This window comes from Corylus avellana, chromosome ca1 (genome assembly GCF_901000735.1).
Source record: "Corylus avellana chromosome ca1, CavTom2PMs-1.0".
Lineage (NCBI taxonomy): Eukaryota > Viridiplantae > Streptophyta > Magnoliopsida > Fagales > Betulaceae > Corylus > Corylus avellana.
The window spans coordinates 28600232-28626731 of NC_081541.1; the positions used below are offsets into that span (position 1 = coordinate 28600232).

The window sequence follows — 26500 nt, forward strand, 5'->3', positions numbered from 1 at the left end:
TCATGTAGTGACCCGCTAATCAAACATGGCTGTAGCGGTCATGAACAATGAGAACTTTGTCTTGCTATTGTACTTCATATATTATCATCTCGTAAAAAATAAATAATGCAAATGATTTTATGAGTCAAGTAATTGAAGCATATTCCATTATTCTTATTTACAACATTGCTTATCTCTCCAATGAACCACATCATGCATGCTTCCAAAGTCTCGATTCCTATAACATAGTACTACGTACAAGAAGCTGAATCTTATTGCTTGGCATTCAATACATAATACTGCCTCCAATCAGCTTACTCTTAATTATATCCTGAAATGATGGATTTGGATGTTTTCAACATTGAGCTTTTGAAAATTACTGCGCTTTTTGTTAGTTATAAACTTTCCCCAGCTGTATTCTCTATATTTAGCAGGGTTTTGCTCATTTGTCCGCTCCTCCAAGGGCTTAACCAAGGTGTAGTGTGCCGGGTTGAAGAAAAATGGAATGGAGAACCTTTCGCTTTTTGGGTTTACCATCGCCATGTGCTCTACACTCTCATACTTGTCATTGCTCCAAACCTGAGTAGTATTATATATGATAATATTATAAATTTTCCGTGGACTTTGCTTGTAAATGGTTGATTGGGTCTTTACTTGACAGAAAAATCTTGGCTATTATAACAAAATCTAAATGATTTATACTTCATTTGGAGAGATTGAAAATGGTACCTGAATGATAAATGTCACCAACATTGATGATATAAGAATCCACGGTGGGGTTGACCCGAATCCACTCTCCATCAGTTTTCCGCTTGACTTCTAATTCTCCAACATCATCTTGAGCAAGGATGGTTAAGGCACCAGCATCCTTGTGTTTACCAACGCCGAGCGCCAAGTGAGGGGCAGGACAAGGCAGATAAAGCTTGTTAGGTCTTTGAAAAAGCCATGGAACTTATCTCCTGGCAAGCCCAGGCTAAGAGCCACCAGTTCCATCAACTTGTAAGCTAGTTTTACCATCTCTTGAGCATATTCCTGACATGCCTCCCTGATAAAGAGTGTTAGTTCTTGTGTTGGCTTAATTCAGTTTCAAAATGCAGATGCTACTGTTTACGGGCTTAAACATTGATATAGAATGCTCAGAATCCAATCTCCACCGTTCATAATGTAGATTCATGTGTCATGAACGTTCATGCAAAATTTCAGCTCAATCAGACCACAAACGCTCATCGATCGGAGCTGTTGATCAAGGCTGGACAGCATTTTCAGAGTGCAGTTTCACCCATTGCATGCCCTGTCCGAAGAGGCCTTCCCCATGTTCGGACAGCCCATTAACCTGTCTGGACACCTCGTAAGTTTTAGGCCCAAAAACGTGATTTTAAGTGTGTTAGGTCTAGGGTTTTGTCGGGGTATATATACATCTTTATAAAGAGAGCGATTGACGAAATTTTACCATAGGTTTTGTGAGAGGCTATACTTAGAGAGAAAATCTGTGTGAGCCTAATTATTCCTCTTAGAGAATTATTGTTAGTTTCATTGAGCTTTATTGAGAAGTCTATCGGAAGGGTCCGGTAAAGGAGAATCACGTTGAAGAAAATTGTGACAAAGGAGACGAGTTGTAGGCTTATCGATCTTACAGAGCCAAGATATTGCAAAGGGTTGTAAGTGTTCCTAGTGTCTGTAATCTCTGGATAATCTTTTTATAGTGATTTTCTGGGTTTGACTGCCCTGGAAAGGTTTTACTTTTAGATCAATTTTTAAAAGGTTTCCTCTTCGTCACCAAAATCCTTGTGTGGGATTGTTTATATTTTGGTGATTGTTTGCTTTGATAAATATCTGTTAATTCCACATAAACTGTGATATTTATCTGTTTAGAGTTTTTCAATTGGTATCAGAGCGGGTTCACTCCATGAAGGATTGAATTCCTAAGTATGATTTTTGTATCTTGTTTAAGATGTCTCAAACCCTTAACACTGTGCCTAATTTTGATGGATCAAATTATGGCTATTGGAAGTTCCGTATGAGATTTTTCTTAAAATCTATAAACGTTTGGCATGTCATTGAATCTGGATTTAAAGCTCAAGATAAACCGACTGCTGAATGGTCTAATGTTGAAAAACAAACTCGTATATCGAATGACAAGGCTATGAATGCTATATGCTTAGCAATTTCACAAACTGAGTTCTCAAGAATTTCAAATTGTGATAGTGCCAAGGATGCATGGGAGATCCTAGAAACTACGTATGAAGGAACTAATCTTGTTAAAACTTTAAAACTTCAAATGTTAGTTTCTCAGTTTGAGGATATTAAAATGTTAGAGGATGAGACATTCAATGAATTTTTTGGTAAACTTAGTGAAATTAGAAATTCCATGATAAATCTAGGAAAGATAGTTTCTGACACTAAGCTTATTAGAAAAGTTATGAGATTACTCCCTGAAAGATTCAAAATGAAGGTAACTACTATTGAGTCATGCACTGATCTTAATACCATGAGGATAGAAGAGTTAGTTGGTGCTCTTCAAACTTATGAGTTTGCCTTGCCTCAACCTAGGAAAAATAAGGATATTGCCCTTAGAACTCTTAAGAAGAACTCTGATGAGTTATCTGATGAGGATTCACTGGATGATGAGGAACTTGCCTTGATAGCTAGAAGATATTTTAGTAATGAACATAGAATTTCAAAGAAATTTGGAAAACAAAAAGAAAGTACTCAAGATAGAAAAATGAAAGAGACCCACGTGGTCCAAAATGTTATGAGTGTTCTGGCTATGGTCATGTGCAAAAGGATTGTGCTAACCTCAAGAGTAATAAGCCAAAAGGTCAAAAAGCCTTCAATATTACCTTGAGTGACACTGATGAGGAAGAAACTCCTAATTATGTGGCATTTGTTGTATTCTATGATTTTGATGATTCTAATCAATCCGATGTTCAGTCTGCCTCTGGTAATGAATCAAATAGGGTTAATGATCTTCAAAACTCCTTTAACAATTTAATGGAAAAGTTTTCTATGCTTAGAAATACTAACTTGAAAATTGTTAAAGATTTTAAGAATATTGAGCTTGAAATGGATAATTTGTTGAAATCTTTGAGTGATTCACATGCTGTTTGCAATACTCTCAAATGTGAAAATCATGTGTTAATTGCTAAAAATAAATCCCTTCAAAATGATCTGATTGCATCTAGAAATCACTTGAGTAAATTCTCGAGTGAAAAGATTGATAAAATGTTGCATATTCAAAAGCATTCTAGTGACAGATCTGGCTTAGGATTTGATAAAATTGTTTTTTTGTCTTTTAACCGTGCTTCTACTTCAAAGGTGTTTTTTGTTAAACCAGTGAAAGTAGAAGAATCTTCAAGTGAAGAAAAGCAAGCAATTGCTCCGACTCCTCAAGGTAAGAAAGGTAAGAAAATCTACATTGAGCCTTATGCATCTTACCCTATACTTAGAGTCGTACATCCTCTTAGGAAATTACCTTCTCAAAGGTTTGTCTCTACATGTCATCAGTGTGGAAAAGTGGGTCACATTCGACCTCACTGTTTTAATTTGAAACCTCATGTGCATATAAATGAAAATTCCTATTCTAGGAAAGAAAGTGAGGGTTTGGCCATAATAATGAGAGAAGTGATATCTAGGCTAGATAAGTTTGAGCAAAGTCATAAGTCTAGACCTAAGATTTCTTGAGTTTGGGTTAGGAAGGATGATATCATTCACCCCTTGAGGTGGAGTGGTGATGATCTCACCTTATGTTAGGTGAGTTACCCACATGCCTAGGATTGATTTTCTTGCATATCTTTGCATATCCTAGAGCATGTTGTTTTTTGTTTTGCATTGCATTTTTGTTTTATTTTGTTTTGAAATTGTATTTTGTTTGTGTGCATTTCTTTTGTGAAAAATAAGAAAAAGACAAAATATTTTACTGTGGTTGTTTTTTCTTTTCTTTTCTTTATTTTGTCTTATGCACCTAGATAGTTCATTGATTTCTCATGTTGCTTTTTATGGATTTAATTCCTTGTGTCTTGGAATATTCTTAATATGCATGAGATGAAAATTTGTGTCAATGGACTTGATTTTGTGGTTACCTAAAGCCTGAGCTTATGTGGTACATTTTGCCTATGCTTTATCTCTTGTGCACATTTAAGCTTAAATTGAGGTTTTGTTTCACTTTATTTGTGAGGTCTGTTAGGTAACCATATGAGGTTTTTGACTAGTCATATTCTTCAAATTGACCATATGCTAGTTGAACCTAAGGCTTAAAAATTCATGCTTTCTCTTTTGTGATAAGCACCAAAAGTTTAAGGACACTTTCTCAAAGAGAAAAATAAACAAAATAGTGAAACAAATAAAATCAAAAGATCATATTCCAAAAGAAATTTATTTCACTGTGTCAAACTTGTGTAAAATGTCTTACAAAGAGAAATGTATAGGATGAGAGTGGTTAGGCTCTAGTATGATAAGGTTTGACTTTTGATTTGATATACTTGTCAAAACTTCATGGTGGTGAAACTTTCTCCTCATTTTGTAAGTTGAATTTTTTTTTCTTTGGATAGCTTACACACACATCACACGAGCATGGGTTGAATGGAACATTTTTCTTTGCTTGGGTTAAGCAATATGAGTTTCTTGCCATTTATAGTCTCACGTATATTTTGCATATTTGGAGCATGTTTGGGATATTCATTGTGCAATACATGAGTCATTAATGTTTATATCATGTGTGTTTATTTGACTTTTGAAGGGGAGAAACATGTTTTGTTCATTTCAAGTTTCTTGTTGTTATTAAGTCATGCATTGAGGGGGAGTTTTGTTTATGGCCTTCATGATCTGTATTAAACTTCATGCATTTTTCATTTTTATGTAATCATGTTTTTTTTTTTCTCGTGTTATTCATGTTCTACAAATGCCTTGATGTTTTTTTTTTTTTTTTTTTTTTGTGAAGTGTTTTAGGAAACATAAAGACATTTTGTCATTTTTTGACAAAAAGGGGAAGTAAATATGGGGAGATGATGGGATTGGCTCGGCATTTTGGTTTTGTCACCGAATTGCCAAATGGAGAGTTTGTTAGTTCTTGTGTTGGCTTAATTCAGTTCCAAAATGCAGAGACTACTATTTACGGGCTCAAACATTGATATAGAATGCTCAGAATCCAATCTCCACCGTTCATAATGTAGATTCATGTGTCATGAACGTTCCTACAAAATTTCAGCTCAATTGGACCACAAACGCCCATTGATCGGAGCTGTTGATCAAGGCTGGACATCATTTCCAGAATGCAATTTCACCCATTGCATGCCCTGTCTGGACAGGCCTTCCCCATGTCCGGATAGCATTTTCAGAAACTCTGTTTCTGCTCCTCAAGGCCCTGTCCGGACAGCCCATTAACCTGTCCAGACACCCCATAAATTTTAGGCCCAAAAACGTGATTTTAAGTGTGTTAGGTTTAGGGTTTTGTCGGGGGTATATATACATTTTTATAAAGAGAGAGATTGACGAAATTCTACCATAGGTTTTTTGAGAGGCTGTACTTAGATAGAAAATATGTGTGAGCCTAATTATTCCTCTTAGAGGATTATTGTTAGTTTCATTGAGTTTTATTGAGAAGTCTATCGGAAGGGTCCGGTAAAAGAGAATCATGTTGAAGAAGATTGTGAGCAAGGAGACGAGTTGTAGGCTTGTCGATCTTACAGAGCTAAGGTCCTGCAAAGGGTTGTAAGTGTTCCTAGTGTCTGTAATTTCTGGATGATCTTTTGATAATAATTTTTTGGGTTTGGTTGCCCCGGAGAGGTTTTATTTTTAGATCGGTTTTTAAAAGGTTTCCTCTTCGTCATCAAAATCCTTGTATGTGATTGTTTATATTTTGGTGATTGTTTGCTTTGATAAATATCTGTTAATTCCGCATAAACTGTGATATTTATCTGTTTAGAGTTTTTCAAAGGGAATCCATCAAATCACATACATTTAAGTTTAATACTTGGATTAGCCTCAAAATCAAACATTTCATTATTCTTTTAATCAAAAGAAAAAACCGATTTTCTTCAAAAACATTTTTTGTTGTTGTTGGTAGTATTAATTGTATGACTGGCCACTCCTTCAAAGGGTGAAATAATACTGAGAGATTACCTTAACTCAGGTGGATAGTGAGGCCACTGATTAGTCCACTCTGTCAATTCCTTGTCATCAGGCTCATGAGAAGCCAGGATTATGGTGGGTTCCTCTATTGTAAAATCAAACACCTCCTTACAATCCCTCACATTCTTGGTGTGCTCGGTGTCATAGTAACCCAACACCTCCTTGTCGTTCCTTCTGACCTTCCTCTTCTCCTCCAGGCTCTGCGCAAAGAACTTCTTCGATGCATCCTCGATCCTCTGCCGCTTCTCCGAAGGCACCCCATGGTTGATCCCCTGGAAGAATCCCCACTCCTTGCATGCATTTCCTATCTCTCTAACAATGCCCTCATCGACGGCAGAAACTTCGACGGAGGAGTGTGTAGGGATAAGAGAAAGATCGATCAATGGGATGCCTTGAGCTTCGGTGAAGGAGATTTTGGGCCTGTGTTCAGGGTCTTGGATGAAAGCTGAATCAACCTCTCCCATGGTTGGTGATTTTTGTTTGTGCAATGAGATAACGAAGAGGAATGGTAGGTTTTATAACGTGAGATTGAGTTTGCTGTACGTGTAGGTTGTGCATGTGACGTTTGCGCTTGCATGGCTAAGTTGGATATTTGGTGGAAAAGTCCGGCTTGAAATTGTTTTAGGAGATGGGTAGTAAATTTCTAATAGAGCTGCAGGGAAGCGACAAGACCGGCTTGAAATTGTTGAAAAATTGGGATTGGGTTGGGTTGAAGTGAAGAGATGGTCCGGTTCAAGCAGAGAAGATAGCTGTCGAAAACCACCTTCAACCAGTCAATCAATCAAATGCCACACAAGTCTTACACAACAACAACAACAAAGATGTGTTCAATTTGAGGATGTAGAGGACGAGACTAATAACAAGACAGCAAAAGCCAAAAGGAATTGATTAGCTGGTGTATGAGCTGGGTTACCTGGCGGCTCTTGGGGCAGAAAACTGGAAAGGGTACAGTATATTATACACATACTCCCATAAATTAAATTACCACTCTATTGTCAATGCCCCTAAACTACTAATTGTGTAAATCATTCCCTCACTTTGTGTAACGCACCAGTTAAATTAATTAACTTGTAATTGACGTCACGATTCGTCTCCTCACTACAAAAATATTAGGGTATAGTGACGTGGCAACTGTTCATACGAATGGTGCCACGTCACTATATTGTAACGTGTTAAAAGATAACACGTTACCATAATTTATAGTAACGTGGTATTTTTTACACGTTACAATATAGTGACGTGCAAAAATAGCACGTTACCATAATAGTAACGTGGTAAAATAGCACGTTACAATTTGTCCAAAAAATAATTATAGTAATTATTTTTGGACAAAATAATTTGTCCAAAAAATAATTTTACCACGTTATCTTGATAAAAAAATTATTTATTTACCAAGATAAATATTAATAATAATTTGTCCAAAAAATTATTTAAAAAAATATTAATAATAATTTTGATTAAAAAAATATTGGGGCTTACAACTTTGTGATAATTGCCCTAGAAAGATCTCATGCTAAATATTAATATTGTGAGTCCCCAGAGAAAGATCAAAACTTAAAAAATATATAGCTAAGATATGCCTCTACAACAGAATATGCATTAATTAGTGGTTGTGTTTTACAACACTAAATGCATCATTACTACTTCTTATGTGTCAAGCATGGTAGACGCTATCAGTTCTATAATATTAACACTATGCTTTATTTCATAGGATATGCAGTAATTGATAAGATTAACCCTATCAATTAATTAACCAAATTAAGGAATTGACAAATGTATATCAATCCCTTAACATACATGGTGAAAATATATATATATATATCAATTTGATTATGTGTAATCAAGTTGATAATTATCAATTAATTAACTTAAAATAAATTTAGTTTAATTTCATAATTGGAAGTATTATGTAATATGATGTTTAAATATATCAAGAACTATGATTATATATTAAGCTTGATGTATGATTTGCAAGTATATATATTAATATAAATTACAGGTTTATATCAATTAATTATATATATATATATATATATAAAATATATATTAAGAGTTATAATATATATATATTAAGCTTAATTATCAACTTAATATCATATATTTATATCAATTAATTATATATATATATATATATATAATATATATTAAGAGTTATAATATATATATATTAAGCTTAATTATATCAACTTAATATCATATATTTAAATCAATTAATTATATATGTATATATATATATATATCTATTATTAATATATATATATATAATTTTAGTAACGTGCCACATAGGCACGTTACAATTTGGTAACGTGCTTATGTGGCACGTTACCATTTGGTAACGTGTCTATGTGACACGTTACCATTGTTTCATCGGGACCATGCGCTTGCCTGCAGCTGTTTCAATTTTTTTTTCTTTTTTCCCTGCGCGCCCCTCTTTCTTCTTCTCCTTCTCTGGTTTTGTTCTTCTTTTCTCTGGTTTTTTTCTTCTTCTCTCCTTCTCCTTCTCTGCGCAGCTTCCTCCTCTTTCTTCTTCTCACATTTTCCAGCCACCTTCTCCTGAATATTTCTCTCACATTTTCGACCTTGCTTCTAGCTTCCTCGGATTTGTAGCCGGCAGCCACTCATCACCTCACGCCACCGTCTTCTAGCTCTCTCCGCCGGCGAACTCCGCTCCGGCCGCCAACTCATCTCTCACTTGTTTTTCGCCCATCATCAGGTATATATATATATATATATATATTTTAAGTAGTATATATATATTGATGTGTAGTTTAGATTTTTCTCTGCAGTAATTAATTAAGGGAATGGAAAAATTCATTATTGTAATGTATGGGTGTATAGAAATATTGTATATGTGTATGTTAATGCTTTTTTTGTTAGCTAGTCAACTTATTAATTTGGTTGAAATAGATTAGTTTTAGTGTCCTATGTTTGTACGTACGTAGAAATGTAATATTGTTTAATATGGGCATGCATGCAAAATATTTATAGACACGTAGGTCTTTAATTAGATAGTTTGAAATTAGCTAATTAAATGTTTTTACATTGTGTATGTTTTACAAACCTATATATTATATAAATGATCACTTATATGTGACATAAAATATAGATAATAGATTATATAAATCATTTATATAAATGATTACAAAAATACATAATAAAAAATACATAATTCTATCAAATAATTTTTTTTTTTTTTTTAAAAAAAAACTACCTCGGCAACTAGTTACATGAATTTTATTTAGGGTCCCCATATGAAATTAAAATTACGTAACTTTATTTTTTTCAATAAAGTGAGACAAAAACATAACTTAAATTTGTTTTATTTAGGGCCTCGTAACAAATTACAATCTTTTATTGAGTTGTTTAATATAAGTTGGTTTAGGTTTTGCAACTTTATATTAGAGTACATGTTCTTAAATAAACAACGAACGTAGAAATTCTTTTCCAGTACGGTACCCATGACAATGGTATATAATTTTGTATTATAATGTGGTTTAGGGTTTGAAATACCGCATTACTTCAAGTCATGTAAACTTTTAGTAGAAAAAACAACAAATCAGAATGAAATAAAAAGAATAACAATAAAGTAGTTACCAACAATTTACTTATTCACTGTTAGGGTTCCAATGGGCCATAGTTATGCATTTATGTTTACGTTTAGCTTAATTCTTATATATTTATGTTTCTAATGTACGTAGTAACGATATGGACAAGAGTTGGATGAAGAAATCAAGGGGTACGACGGAATACAGAGAAGGATGTAGAGCGTTTGTAGAATTCGCAGTTAGGAACTGTGACACTCCCGACAAACTTATTTTGTGCCCCTGTAAGACGTGTCGCTGCAATAGGAGACACCCCCCATGTTTGGTATACGACCACTTGACAGGAGGGAAAGGAATGTGGCCCCAATACACATTCTGGATTTATCATGGCGAGAGGCCTGTTAGAGCTCCCGTAGATGGCTCGAATTCATCACATCCGGCAACAGCTGCGAGTGCAAGTTCTGAACAGGGTGGCAATATGCATGCCATGTTGCGTGATGCATTCAGCATGAACGAAGTTAGAGTTGACGATAGGGAGCCTCGGGTTGAGGTGCATGGAGAGGAAGAAGACATTGTGGATGACGAAGCCGATGGAGGTGACGTACGAAAGTACGAGGAATTGCTTAAAAAGGCAGACAAACCGCTTCATGATAAGACCAAACATAGCAAGCTGAGTGCTACTGTACATCTGTACAATTTGAAGTGCATGGGTGGAGTTAGTAATACGATATTCTCGTGTTTCCTCAATCTAATCAATCAGTTGGTTCCTGCAGATGATGGAGCCTTGCCAGTTAATACATATGAGGCGAAACGGTTTCTTAGGGACATGGGACTCGGGTATGAGAAGATTCCAGCTTGTCGCAATAATTGTATGTTGTTCTGGAAGGGCAATAACGATTTAGATTCATGTGTTAAATGTGGAGAATCTAAGTGGAAGGACGAAATTAATTTCGACGAGGATGGCCACCCCATAACGCCGAGTAAGAGACGTCCAGTCAAGGTTTTGCGGTGGTTTCCCATCATACCACGACTACAGAGGCTTTTTATGTCAGAGCATACTGCACCCTATATGAGGTGGCATGCAGAAGGCCGCACTAAGGACGGCGTTTTGAGGCATCCTGCCGATGGCGAAGCATGGAAGTCATTCGACAATTTATATCCGGACTTCTCATCAGACAGTAGGAACGTAAGACTTGGCCTAACCTCAGATGGATTTAATCCTTTTGGGAACATGACCACATCCCACAGTACTTGGCCTGTAATGCTTGTACCGTACAACCTGCCTCCTTGGATGTGCATGAAACAAACGTCTTTCATATTATCCTTGATTATTCCAGGTCCAACTTCACCTGGAATGGATATAGATGTGTACATGCAACCGTTAATTGAGGAATTGCAGCAACTATGGAGTGTGGGGGTACGAACATTTGATGTGTCATTGAAAAAGAATTTCATGCTCCGAGCGCAGTTGATGTGGACAATTAATGACTTTCCGGCATACGCGGACTTGTCTTGGTGGCCTACAAGGGGTGGAAAGGCATGCCCTTGCTGTATGCATGCAACAAGGTCTAGACGGTTAAAACACGGACATAAGTTTTGCTTTATGGGGCATAGGCGATACCTGCCCATGGATCATCCGTGGAGGCGAAAAAAAAATACATTTGACGGTAACCGAGAACTTGAATGTGCCCCTGATGTTCCAGATGGAGATGAAATCCTAAAACAGTTAGAAGGGATAGCATTTGGGGATGAGAGCGCCGGTAAGTCAGTTAATATTGATACTTCACAAGCAAAGAGAAAGAGAACTGATAATATCTTGTGGAAGAAAAAAAGTATTTTCTTTCGTTTGCCGTACTGGAAGGATAATTTATTGCGGCATAACCTTGATGTCATGCACATAGAGAAAAATGTGATGGACAATATACTTGGCACAATTCTAGACATTAAGGGAAAAACGAAGGACAACCTTCAAGCACGAAAAGACTTGCAAGAAATGGGTTTGAGACAAGCACTGCATCCTTTCACAAATGATGATGGAAGAATCTATATGCCTCATGCTTGCCACACAATGTCTAAAGAGGATAAAGCTAGTTTCCTAAAAGTGCTTCGAAATATAAGGGTGCCAGACGGATATGCCTCGAACATTTCCCGATGTGTAAAACTTAAGGACCGGACGATCTCGGGTTTAAAGAGTCATGACAATCATGTATTGATGCAACAGCTTCTCCCAATTGCATTGCGTGGATCACTGCCCGGTAACGTAGTTAGACCGCTAGTTGAAATTTCTGCATTCTTCAGGGGCATATGTTCAACTGCGTTGACCCAAGAGGATCTGACCCGACTTGAGGATGGGATGTATACGACTATGTGCAAGATGGAACAGATATTCCCCCCCAGTTTTTTCACAAGTATGGTTCATGTTGTGGTGCACCTTGCCCGTGAATGCGGTCTCGGTGGACCGGTACAGTATAGGTGGATGTATCCGGCAGAGAGGTAACATTTACTGAAAAAAAAATTAAAACTAAAATTTTGTTGCCATTTATTTATTTTAAAACAATGATTAGATGTAATAATTAGTTAGTTTTGATATGTAGGAGCCTCGGGGTGTTCAAATCAAGTGTGCGAAATAAAGCGGCTCCTGAGGGTTGCATTGCGGAGGGCTACATAGCAACTGAGTTTGTGGCATTTTGTTCGATGTATTTAGAGAACGCACCGACATTCCACAATAGGCCGCAACGAAACCCGGATGGGCCTAAAGGAGCTGGAACCCGAGTCGTTCTCAACCGTCTCACGTTGACACAGATTCACCGTTACATCCTATTTAACTCAGATGACTTCCTCCAATTGCGGACGTTAGTATTGTGTAATGAATATATGCATGCTCATATCATGCAACAACGTTAGTTGTGAATGAAATTTAATTGATTTTATTTCAAAATGTAGGCTACATAAGGATTCGATAAGACAAAGTGCAAACAGGGGGCGAACGATTACGGATGATCATTTGGAAACCCTACATTTTGAGCAATTCTGCGATTGGTACCGTGACTACGTAAGACTAATGTCACCCCTTATAAATTTCATAATGTTTCATCAATGCACTAACAAAACTTCATCATTATTGTATATGACTCGTAGGTCGATAGTTCGGACGATCGACTTCGGAAGGATATGGGTGCCAAACTAATAATGCATTGTAGAGGTCCGATGGTCTCAGCAGTCCAATATAATAGATATGTGGTAAACGGCAAGTTCTTTCGAACTGTCGCACATGATGTGGGAAAAAGGTCTCAGAATAGTGGCGTGTGCGTGCCGACTGTTGATGGCGAAACATACTACGGGAAAGTAACTCAAATACTTGAAGTGGAGTATTACGACAGGACAAAATATGTTGTGTTCAAGTGTGACTGGGCGGACACCACAAGGGACAAGGGATACAGGGTGGACGAGTATGGCATAACGCTTGTCAACTTCAAAAACCTTGTCCATAAGGGGGACCTGATTAGTGATGAGCCGTATGTACTAGTTTCCCAAGTGGAACAAGTTTTTTACGTCGGAGATGAAAGGAATCCAAATTGGGCTTGCGCGGTGAGGACGAAACCTAGAAACATATACGACGTTGGTCAGGGTCAAACGCCTGATAATCCTCATGCCAACTATCACGAGATCGAGAGTGAGCCACTCACTTTAAACAATAATCAGTTGTACGATCCGCACGATGACATCCAATATGTCTGACCCAGCTTTGCACCAATCGAGGCGTATGGCATTTCATATGAAATAAATATTTTACATTTATTGGTTTGTTGTTATTTATTAATTTGTTCATTTATTAATTTTTGCGTCATATATGCAATGAATATTTTTCACACTATACACATAACTAATTGGGTGCGTGCTGTATTTCACAGGGTCCTATGAGTACTCGGGGGAAGTCAAGAGGACGGCGGGGAGCCGCTTCTACATCGAGATCACACCATGTCCTGACAGATAGTGAGGCACAAGAAGTTGCTATGCTTATGCAGCAGCAATCTGGGTATCGACCTATACTTCCGGATAATGTAGACGAGCAGTTACATGCCAGAGACGATCATGCCTGTGACCTAATCTCCACTTCAGCTGAGATATCCCAAATACTCGCGGAGGCAAGAGGCCCGACAGGCCTTACACAGTTTGGGTATCGATATGAGCCTAGTCCTTACGAGCCTGGCGCCTTCATGCGTATGCCATCCCCGCCACCCCCATTGCCGCATGGCTTTTTCGATCAGCAGCCAAACAGCGGCGCACCTATGGATAATAGTGAGACACAGCCTGGTGAAGACATGGATGATGGGATAGGTGAGCAGCACGATGAGCATGATGATGACCTTGCTTGGCTAGCATTGACTATTGACGAGGTTCGCACGATAGGTATGTATGTATGATATTCCGAACCATAAATGTGTACATATTTATGCATGATGGTACATATAGTTAATTAGTACATAAATTCAAATAATGTATGTCTAACCATTTGTGTGCTAATATATACTTCATCATTGCAGATAGGGCGGGTAACTTTGAGGTGTTGATCGTAAAAGACTCACACAAGTTGTGGGACATTCCTGATGGAAAAAGGGTGGTCATGGAGTATAATGGCGCGTGGCAGCCCGTAGGACAAAGCGGCAAAAAATTTAGACGGATGATAGGGAAGACGTGCAAGACCGGGACTTTTATCAAGCTATCCGACCCCTGGAAGCATGTACCAGAACAAAGCAAGGAAGATTTATTTGAGTCATTGATGGTAAGTGTAGTTTAGATGTTTGTACTTTATGATTTGTACCAGTCTAAAATTAAATTTTGTGAAACAACAAACGCTTTAATTAGAGCCTTGTTAATTGATGCAGAATTACTTCTATATCATGCCTGGGTCGGATATGGCGGCAATTAAAAAAGATGCTTTTAGAGACATGGGGGAGAAGCAAAAGCTTTTGAGGCACAAGTTGAGGTAGAAGCTCATGATTCAGAGCGACGACACTCCTGGGACAGTGTCGGCAAGGATGGCTCACACCATTTCAAAGTACAACCCAAGAGATGTGGAAATATTGTTGGGAAAATGGTGTACTCCCGATTATCAAGTAGGTTATGACTTCGAACTATTTGACTTTTGTTAATTGTAATTATTCTTTGATGGCTTAGCGATTAATTATGTCTACATATTGGATTCGTAGGCTTATTGCCAGCACATGAAAGACATACGCAAACAGAATGAAATACCGCATTACACAGGCTCGAAGAGCTTAGCAAGAGTCGCACATGAGGAGGTACTATACTACTCTTACTTACCATGACTATACATATTTGTGATATATTGCGTAGTATATATCATAAATATTTAATTGATGCTTTCAATTTATTGCAGTTTATTAGTTCAGGCAAGACTCCTACACGAGCGGTCACGTATATCAAGTCCCATACAAAGTCAGATGGTAGCCGTCCAAATCCGGTGGCCGCAGAGAGAATCGTAAGTGTATTAACTTATTGTCGTGAATCTATTGTTATGTATTAACTTATTGAGTCTTATTTTATTGTATGTAAATGTGAATGCTCATGTATAGGCTCGGATGGAAGAGTTATTGCCAAATGACCCTGCGGAGCAGGTAGAAGGGCCCCAAGGCACAATTAGGTGGACACCGGATGATGCTTATGCTCAGGCGCACAACAATAAGCCAGAGTATGCGGGTCGTGTCCGTGGAGTCAGTAAGAATATCTTGCCCGCACCTGGCACTAGCTACTCATACTATACACCGTCCCAAACACGGTCACAGAACCGGGGCGGCCCGATGATATCGCGCGAAGAATTTGAAAGAGCCATGCAATCAGAGAGGGAGAAGCATCGTCACGAAATGGATGAGCGGCTGACGCAGCAGAGTGAGGAAATTACTGCTTCGGTGACTGCGGCGGTGTCTGCACGGGTTGCTGAGCAGGTGGCTGCTCAGATGGCTACTCTGATGGCTGCTCAGATGGCAGCGTATGAGGCCCGGATTCGCAGCCTTGAGGGGTCGAGACGTATGGGCTCCGATTTGGAGGTGACGACTACCCGGAATCCACAAGATGCGGAGTCCCCAGCCCGAGTGATTGTGAGATCCTCAGTTGATAGCAGATCAGGTAACAATATATTTTTATTGTTTTTATTTGATTAACACAGTTATCTTATGAGTCAAATAAACTTTGTTCGCATTTAACACAATTGCAACGTAATATGTGTAGATGACGTAAGAGTAGAAGCTGAGGACGATCATAATGACACCACAGATCAGACGCCGGTTGGTCAGAAGTCTCGTTTGTCAATACATTATACCCGTCGTTCAGGCACCCCGTAAGTATATATATATATATAGATATATATGTGCATGGAGCATGAAGCATGAAGCTTTGTATAGTTACCATATTTGTTGAAGTTGTCTCATTGAATAAACATGTATTGTTCGTACAGTTAATATGTGTTTGTGCTTTGTATAATTAATATGTGTTTGTGCATACATAGTTAATATGTATGTCGAGGTTGTATATGTGATAATTATTTATTAGGAGTTTAAAGTTACAAATGTCAACTAATTAGCTAATTGATTGTTCGTTTTATCTTTTTGCAGTTAATGCGGCGCAGATGATTGATCACGATGATTTGTGTATTATGATGTTGTATTGATCACGTTAGTTGTATTGTATTTTACTTTTTATTACAAATTTGTACGTTAGTTGTTTGTATAAAGTTATAATTACTTAGTTACACGATGTTAGTTATGATTATGCATGGTTGATTATTGATGTTGGATGTGGGTTATATATGTTGGATGTTGGGTCGTTGGTTGGATGCAGGAGAGTAGAAATGTTGGTTGATCTTTGTTTTGTATATTAGGTTGTATGTTGGAGAAAAATTACAAAAAAAAAAAAATTTTCTTCCCTGTAAATTTTAGTGACGTGGCATACATGCCACGTCACAAAAGGTTGTAACGTGGCACATATGCCACGTTACAACTCGTAGTAACGTGGCATGAACCACGTTATAACCAGTAGTAACGTGTGATTTTACTAAACGTTACCAAATAGTAACGTGTTGTTTCTGACACGTTACAAAATTTCATTTTGTTACGTCCAATTTCACTACGCGCCAGACACGTTACAAACAACACGTTACAATACTTTAGTAACGTGGTAACCCCATATACACGTTACTACTTGTCCGTAACTAAAAAAATAAATTTTTGTAGTGCCTAGTCTTATTTCACAAGAAACAAAATTCAAGAATCTCATCCTCTCTGAAGAGAGTCTGCAATGGAAGACTTTAAACTTATAACAAGAGATAATTATAATGTAAACCCACCATCAATAAATGAATAGAGTGAAACTTAAAGTATCATAACATGGATAAACTCTCAAATTTCGGGATAAAAGACTAATCATTAAAATATGTTATAGATCACATCTAATTTTTCTGAAACATAATTAAAGCATACATTTAATAAGGTGCATCATAAAAATTATTTCAATCATATCCTGGATGGTGGCGCCATTGGAATCCCACATAAACTTGAGCCACACGGGATCTAGGTCCTAAAAATGATCAGGATCAAGTCTTTCACATTAACTGGATGCCACTCAGGATCCATCTTTTGTGAAACTATCTATAATAACACATGTACGTACATATAGGGGAAAGATACAATAGTAAGTTCAACAACTTAGTGAGTATTAATGTATATGACGTACACATCATTATATGGTGAATTCGGTTGTTTATAAATCACTGCAACATTATGAAGTCATAGTTTATCATGAATGGAATATAGATATAATACATACTGTAATATGAAAAATCATATTATAATTCAATTTAACATAATATGAAAATCATATCATAATTCAATTTAACATAGTCTACCCGAGATTAGGGATGAAAAGACGATTACGATTAGTAATTATTGGCTAAAACTACTAACCGTAACCACCTAGCTAGGCGATTAGTAAAATCCACTAACTGCATCTAACCGCTAGGCAGTTAACCGAGGGTTAGCGGTTAGTAACTCTAATAACCACTAACTGCTTTTTCAAATAATTTTTTTTTATAAATTTATTAAAAAAAAAAAAAAAAAACCAAAATGATGTCGTCTTTATGGTAATACAATAATATCATACTACATACGACATCGTTTCATGTCATATGTAGTATGATATATATATATATAGGCGGTTAGTAGTTTTTGCTAACCGCCTTCAAAAGTGGTTAGTTGTTAGTGCGGTAATAACCGCCCACCTTTTCACCCCTATCTGAGATATTGTCCCTTCTCGGCAAGGTTGGTAGTGTCCTGAGGGACCTATAATACAATATCGATGCTCAAGAAATTAAACGCTACCGTCTATAACATTAATAGTCTGATCGAGTGTGACCAGGCCTCGAGTGACCCACGCTATTAATGATGTACGTCCTGTAGTGACTCGCCAATCAAACATGCCTACGCTGGTCGTGAATAATCATTGGATCCAAAGCCCATATAAACATAAACTTCTTTTGACCATAGGATTAATTTTTATAGTAAGCCCATGATTGTTATCCCGCACGTACCGGTGTACCATAGTCATTGTCATACGATGCAATTAGTTTATTTGTCTTTTACATGCATGCTTATATAAGTCTTATTAGTTTTTTTTACTCCCCTTTGTAACACTCTTTTCCCCCTTTGAATAGAAAAAAAAATAAAAATAAATAAATAATCTCATAATTTTCATTATCTTTACCTAATCAACACATATTTTTACATAATAGAGTTCATAGTAATCCAAAATTTCATGAGAGTTATAAAGATGCACGTTTGGTACACATAAAATAATTATTCTATGCCGGAAAAATAAAAACAAGTATCCATCTATGTTTGTACTCACTTAGGTTGTATAGCTCATCCACAAACTCCTTCAAAGGTTTCATACCCTCAAAATATGAGAAAATACTTATTATTAGTTCTAAACTTGAGCTAAAACCAGCTCTAGACCTAAACATGTTCAAAACGGACTTTCTACCTAACCATCGAACGTTTGGACAGAGAGGTATGAACGTTCGGCCACAACATCGAACATCCAAACAGAGAAATTCAAACGTTTGGTGCTGGGCAGAAAACCCATTTCGAGCTAAAAAGCTACTAAGCAACTTCTAAGCAAGTCCTAAGGTCTGAACATGATTCTTAATAGAGTCCTACTGCAAATAACATCCCCATGCAAAAGAAACTACGTCTAACATTATCAAAACGTTAACTCGTGCTTAAACTAATATTAAAGCCAATAACATAACTACAAGCTTAAAACTTACAAACTAAACTATGAAAAGTATTTACACAGCATAACAACAAGGTAAGAAATAAATTACAGCAAGAGGGTTACCACCAGTAGAGCAAAACCAACAAGAACACCTCATTTTCTTTTAAAACACACACACACACACACACAGACATAGAATAGGGGTTTCAATGAGCAACATGGGCGAAATGAAGGCTTAAGGGTCGAAGGAGAAGGTATTTATAGGGTTGAAAAAGCTGAGGATGCTGTTTTCTCGAATTTACAGACAGTTGAACATTCGGTGTACTATTACCTAATGATTGTAGAGTTGCAAGTTGAACGTTCGGTGGTCCAGCATTGAATGTTCGGTAGTTCGAACGTTCAATGCTCCCTATACGAATGTTTTTTTCACTAGGGTTTTGGATTGGACGTTCAGTGGTCCATGGTCGAATCCAAAAGTCAAAATTCTTATTCTTGATGAATCCTAATGAACTTGGTAGACCCATTAACCCTTCAACTTAAGCCAAACACAACCTAGTAATATCTTGGGGTACTACGCTTTTTAATTTTGGATTTTTAATGCATGAGGGTTTACGAATTCAAAATAGGTCTCTCCGTGATTTTTTCGTCAAATTTCCTAATGTCCGGTTAGTGGCATATTAGCATTTTGCCAAAATATGTCTTTAAAAGAAATGTTAAATGTATGTGTTGCTATAAACTCATGGTAGTAAATGAAACGTTGGCTCATTGTGAAAAGTCAGTAATTTCTGTACTTACTAAAATTGTGGATTCATACATCCGCATGTGGTGACCCCATAATCGCACAGATAATGTTGTTGATGCATACGACGATCCAGTAGCCATGTACTTGGGCTACTATAACTAAGGCCACAAAATGTCTGATGTGTTTTTTGTCAGACAAAAGTAGGCTACCTTTTGTACATTTTTTGTTAAGTCTATAAACTTCATTACATGTATATGGTATTGTGTCGCATATGACACTTTTGTATAACTATTCTTTTGTTATGTAATGATACAATATTAAAGTTTAAAATATAGTCAACTCTACGTGTTTTTCACTGTGTAATGTTTAGATGTTTCTGTTACATGATAATGATCTCTGATATGATATAACATTCATATTCATGTTATGGGATGTAGTAATTTTTGAAGTTAGCCGGAATGCCACTAGACCACCATCTTCAATGGATATTGTTGAGGCACAAACATTGAGAACTTCTATGTCCTGCTATTGTACTTCGTATATTATCATCTCGTAAAGAATAACACAAAGGATTTTATGAGACAAGCCCCCATATTCCATTATTCTTATTTACAGCATTGCTTATCTACGCAATGAACAACATCATACTTACAGCATTGTATAACATAGTACTACAAGAAGCTGAATATTATTGCTTGGCATATAATACAAAATACTGCCTCCAATGATCAGCTTACTCTTAATTAGATCCTGAAATGATAGATTTGGATATTTTCAACATTGAGCTTCTGGAAATTACTGCGCTTTCTGTTGGTTATAAACTTTCCCCAGCTGTATTCTCTGTATTTAGCAGGGTTTTGCTCATTTGTCAGCTCCTCCAAGGGCTTAACCAAGGTGTAGTGTGCCGGGTTGAAGAAAAATGGAATGGAGAACCTTTCCCTCTTTGAGTTCACCATCACCCTATGATCCACGCTCTCATACTTGTCATTGCTCCAAACCTAAGTAATATTATATTATATGATAATATTATAAATTTGCCATGGAATTTGCTTGTAAATGGTTCATTGGGTTTTTACTTGACAGAAAAATGTTGGCTATTATAGCGACATCTGAATGATATGTACTTCATTTGGAGATTGAAAGTGGTACCTGAATGATGTCACCAACATTGATGATATAAGCATCCGGGGTAGGGTTGACCCGAATCCACTCTCCATCAGTTTTCCGCTTGACTTCTAATCCTCCAACATCATCTTGAGCAAGGATGGTTAAGCCACCGCCATCCTTGTGTCGACCAACGCCAAGCGCCAAGTGAGGGGCAGGGCAAGGTGGATAGTGATTCAGGCGGATAAAGCTTGTTTGGTCTTTGAAGAAGCCATGGAACTTATCTCCTGGCAAGCCCAGGCTCAGAGCCACCAGTTCCATTAACTTGTAAGCTAGTTTTACCATCTCTTGAGCATATTCCTGGCATGCCTCCCTGGTCAAGAGAGTCCATCAAATCACATACATTTAAGTTTATTACTTGGATTGGGTCTCAAACCAAACATTTCATTGTTCTTTTAATTAAAAGAAAAAAAAAAAAAATCTTCAAAAACATCAATATTTTTTTGGTAGTAGTATTAATTATAACGATAAATGCAAAATTAGTCAGTGTGGTTGGTGTAAATTACAAATTGCTCATTGCGGTATAAAAAAAAAAAAAAATTAGAAGTCCCCAAGATAGGCACAAATAACAATTTATAATTCTATGCAGTTAAATTCCGTCAATACATTTTACGGATTCTGTTAATGTGCCACGTCAGCAACACCAATGAAATGATGGCATGTGTCCTCTTATGTGGCTCAATCTTAGTTTATTTTGAATAATTGACATGGATCTTTAGAGCTGTAGGCCCATGAATTGGGAACCTCAACCCCTTAAGAGTGCTTCTCACCATGGACAAGATATCAAATGATAGGAAAGTATGATGAGTACTGTTGGCATGCAGAAGTGATGCAAATATTTCATCACTATTATATTTTACTATTATCTCAATAAAGATGAGGGTATATTAGCATGGTGGGTACCGTTGGAACAAGGGATGCGAATTAATTTCTTCACCAAAAAGATAAGTACTTTAACCACATCAATGAAAAAAATCACCTTTTTATTGTACTATTGCCTCAATAAATCTTGCAAAGTGCTAACAAAGCCAAAAAAAATACACTTCTAAAACAAAGAAGCTAGGCTCTTAGTACTAAATTTATACTCATCACAATTCACAAATATATCGATGTTTTTTGCCCAGCCATATGTTAATTGAAAAGTTCAAAATCGTTGAGCTGTTCACCACATTTGAAGAAAACAACACATTTGTCTTTCACAAGTCAATTAAATTTACTATTTTCTAACCGTTTCATGATCTAATAAAATATGAGACTAGAGATTTCAAAACTTGTCATCTCCATTAATCATATTCTATTTCAATTAAAAATTTTCTATTAATTACCTTGATATATGAACAACGAATACAAGAAGCAACAAATTCTATTGTGAATTATGTCTAAAGATTTGAGAAGAATCCACAAGATCGTGTTAAATTACCTTAACTCAGTTGGGTAATCAGGCCACTGATTAGTCCACTCTGTCACTTCCTTGTCATCAGGCTCATGAGAAGCCGGGATTATGGTGGGTTCCTCTATTGTAAAATCAAACACCTCCTTCCAGTCCCTGACATTCTTGGTGTGCTCGGTGTCATAGTAACCCAACACCTCCTTGTCGTTCCTTCTAACCTTCCTCTTCTCCTCCAGGCTCTGCGCAAAGAACTTCCTCGACGCATCCTCGATCCTCTGGCGCTTCTCCAAAGGCACCCCATGGTTGATCACCTGGAAGAAACCCCACTCCTTGCATGCATCCCCTATCTCTCTAACAACGCCCTCGTCGACGGCAGAAACTTTGTCGGAGGATTGTGGGGAGATAGGAGAAAGATCGATCAATGGGATGCCTTGAGCTTCGGTGAAGGCGATTTTGGGCCTGTGTTCAGGGTCTTGGATGAAAGCTGGATCAACCTCTCCCATGGTTGTTGATTTTTGTCTGTGCACGGAGATAACAAAGAGATGGGTTTCTTTTATCCTTTTTTTTTTTTGGTCTCCCGTACGAAGAGGAGGAATGGTAGGTTTTATAACGTCATTGAACCTGGACGGGTTTTTGGCATTGTACGAGGAGATGGTACCTATGTTACTTTGTTCATTGAATGGTTCTGTTTTTTTAAGGTTGTGTGACGTTTGCGCTTTCATGGCTAAGTTGTTTGATACTTGGATATTTGGTGGTAAAGTCTAGGAGAATTGTATTTAAAAGAAGATACGAATTTTAATTGGAGTTCTTATTTGAAAAATGTTTATAATATATATCACAGTACTATTTATCTTTTGTAACGAAGACCTTTTGATTTAATCGGTTAAGCAAAATTTTTGGCTCAAGGGTCTTTCTCTCGAAGGTATTCTCATCAAGTATGTGGTTTGAATTATTTTGAGTGTAAATAATTTCATACGTACAGTCACGCCTATCCGTTCCGGGTAAAATGGACGTTTTACACGGGTTTAAGATTAGCCCAACATGAATGGATACACAAAGTAATCCGACCTTAATTTTCATCTAAAAAAAATTAAATGGCGTGATGAAATTATATACATAACATTATTTATTTTTTAGCCCATTAGTTGGCAGTTCATCAACATGAATGATGAGACGTGGACAAAATTACACAAGGAAACAAAGAGGTGGGTTCTTAGTGTAAAGGTATCCTGTTTAAATTAGAGTGGCAATAGAATGAATGAATGAGCACCTTGGAATGAATTTCATAGTCTTTTCACTTTCTCTTCTCAATAATTCATTCCTGATCGCCGCCAAGAACTGTAGAAGACAAAGGCATAACAACAATGTTGGGCCTAGCTATGGACCACCCTCCCTCAGACCATTCACCTTGTGATTGTCAAAATAACAAAAATGTTATTTTTGACTACTCCTGTAACAAAAAAATACCAAAAAAAACCCAAAAAAAAAAAAAAAAAAATACTTTGACTAAAGATTTGACTAGTTTCAACAGTGCTCAACAAGAGGTAAGTTAAATTAATTAAAAAAAAAGGGGGGAGGGGGGTGAGGAAATACATTTTATTCCTTGAACTATTCATTAATTTGCATTTTTAACTCAAATATTTAAAAAGTAATACTTTACTCCCCCAAAAACTTCCAAATTGTTGCAATTCGACCATTCTGATTTTTTATTTATTTATTTTTTTTAAAAATACCTCAATCCCAAGTTAAAAAATAAAATAAAATAAAATAAAAATTAAGGAGTGGCCGGCCACCCCAGTTGGGCCTGGGGTGGCTTCGACCACTTCAGACAGGCCACCCCTTAATTTAAAATTTTATTTTTTAAATTTTTTATTTTTTTAACTTGGGATGAGAGCATTTTGGGAAAAAAAAAATCACAATGGTCGAATTGTAACAATTTAAAAGTTTGATGGGGGTAAAGTGTTACTTTTTAAAGTGTATTTTTCCCAAAAAAAAAAAAAAAAAAATCAATATTATTCTTTTTTTTTTTTTTGTAGAATGATGAAAATAAATAAATAAAGAATATTATAAATGCAATAGTAAAAATTAATAGCTAAAATGTTGAATTGAATGTAAATGCTTTAGAAAAGTTGGTAGCTAAAAAAATTAAAAAATAAAAAAAAAATAGTTTTTTAGCTAAATTTTAGTTGAGCATTTGCTGAAATCAATGTGAATACTAGGGAGGCTAGGAGGATAAAACATCTTTTTGGACTCTTTCTAGTTTCTACAGTAGGATTAACCAAATTAGCTAACAAGCTAATGACCTTATTTGCCAATCAATGTTCTCCCCTCAACATTGTTTATGCACCATTTTCCAAAATAAATCAACATCAAAAATATATATATATATATATATATATATATATAACATCATTTACTTTTTATTACTATTCAAATAAAAAGATCATTACAAAATAAATTTTTTTTACTTTTCAATACAAAAAATTCAAAGCTTTATATCATATCAATCATTTTTAGCTACAGTAATAAAAGCAAAAATGCTTTGCCAAACAAGGTCATCTTGAAGTTTATGGACTGTCTGGTCTAAAAAATTGGCACGAGGGACAAGTTGGTTTAGAACATTAGCATTGAGTTGTGCAAAATTTCTCTAAATTTAATTTAAAAATCGACTTTAGTTGATTTAGCTAGCCACTTTTCAAAACCATTAAACATCAAACTTTCTAAAGATTTCTCTACTTTAACTAAATATTCATTTTTATTTCTTTTACTTTATCTAACTAGTATCTCATGCCTTGTTTGCTCCCATCTTCTCCATCTAAGTTCAATCTTCTAAAGCCCTCTTGGAACGAGGCCTTCCTTTCATCAGGGTCGCCTTTTATATTTTTCTACTGGTTTTTGTTACGGACTTTAAAGCTGCATCTGCATGGCTTCCACCCTCAGATCTGGTTGTGCTCTTACCACTTTCAACCATTAGCAACCATTTTCTCTTCATTTCCCCCCGACTTCTTTCCTTATAAATAAACCCAACTCCAAAGAAACCATTATTTTGCTTTCTCTTCTTATTTCTTTTTCCTGCTTTCATGTTTGATTTCTTTAACAACTACCTTTTATTAGTTATTTTTCTTCTAATGGGGAGGACCATGAGATTGAGAGAGCTTGCTCTCAAGGTATTAGCGATGTAGAAGATGCTGAAACCAGGTTGAGTGGTGGGAGCATGAAGCCATGAAGTTAAATTTAACATTGGATGTGAAGAGTATGTTAAATGGGAAAATGGACTCTCTTCATTTCAAATGAAATGGGAGAGGAGCCATTTAGCGAAAAAAGTGTAAAATTTGAGACAAGACTACCCTCATCTTTTAAGAGAAGGACAATTATGTCCCACCATTTTGCTGGTTCCTCTCCATTTCATTTGAAATGGAGATGATCCGTTTCCGTTAAATTGCATGTTTTATGAGTTTTGTTAATATTTTAAAGAAAAACTAAAAGTAAAGAGCTCAATGTAAATGCTATTACTTACAGCCCTCCAACATCATCTTAAGCAATGACAAAAAAATAGCTTTTGGAGGTGGCTGCATTGGGTTTCTTTCTCCACCTTCCTCTGTTCATCTTTTTGTCGCTCATGAACGCACTCGTGGATCCCGCGCGCCGATAGAGGACTTCATATGCCATTTCCCCACCTCTTTTACTGTCATGTTGTTGTTTGTTGGGCTTTTTTGTCCCTTTTTTGCCTCCTCCATTAATTGTACATTTGTTGTTGTTTTATTGTCTTTGTGTTTCCATGATTTGCTTTTATTTTCCTGTTGTTTCTCTTGGGTTTGGCTCTTAATGATATTGTGGTTTGAATTTGTTGTGGAGACTTAGGCCTCGTTTGGTTCGCGGATTGTCTAGTCCATTGGAAAAGGATTAGCTACCACTGGGATTAGCTACCACTGGGAATGGATTAACTAGTCATATTCCTTTGTTTGGTTGTAACGCTGGAATAGACTACCTAATCCCATTCTTTCGTTTGGTACAATGCAATATGTTGATGAATAGAATCGTATTATGATCTTATTTTTTAAAATACCCTTATAATATAAATACAATTTACAATTTATATTATTAAGGACTTTCATTCTTTTCTTTTTATTGAAAGATAAACAATTTTACTATAATTTTTTTTTTTTAGTTATGTCATGTATATATAATTTTATATATATATACACGCTTGAACAGGTATGAATAACCTGTGTTCAAGCGTGTGTGTGTATATATATACACGCTTGAACA

General features: G+C 36.4%; 2 protein-coding genes and 1 pseudogene across 2 annotated transcripts; 1 reads left to right on the forward strand and 2 right to left on the reverse strand.

Annotated features, from left to right (window-relative positions):
- Positions 1-303: 303 nt before the first annotated feature.
- On the reverse strand, positions 304-6569 carry LOC132183260 (protein DMR6-LIKE OXYGENASE 2-like; annotated as a pseudogene).
- Positions 6570-14644: 8075 nt separating this feature from the next.
- LOC132169072 (uncharacterized) lies at positions 14645-16335 on the forward strand. Its single transcript, XM_059580163.1, has 6 exons — positions 14645-14764; positions 14858-14950; positions 15049-15150; positions 15245-15794; positions 15897-15968; positions 16280-16335. Exons 1-6 carry the CDS (start codon positions 14645-14647, stop codon positions 16333-16335), a joined length of 993 nt encoding a protein of 330 aa, XP_059436146.1.
- Positions 16336-20190: 3855 nt separating this feature from the next.
- LOC132183250 (protein DMR6-LIKE OXYGENASE 2-like) lies at positions 20191-22790 on the reverse strand. The gene is made up of 3 exons (XM_059596656.1): positions 22262-22790; positions 20827-21154; positions 20191-20675 (listed from the first exon to the last, which is right to left on the reverse strand). The coding sequence occupies exons 1-3, from the start codon at positions 22732-22734 to the stop codon at positions 20421-20423; spliced, it is 1056 nt and encodes a 351-aa protein (XP_059452639.1). The 5' UTR covers positions 22735-22790; the 3' UTR covers positions 20191-20420.
- Positions 22791-26500: the final 3710 nt, after the last annotated feature.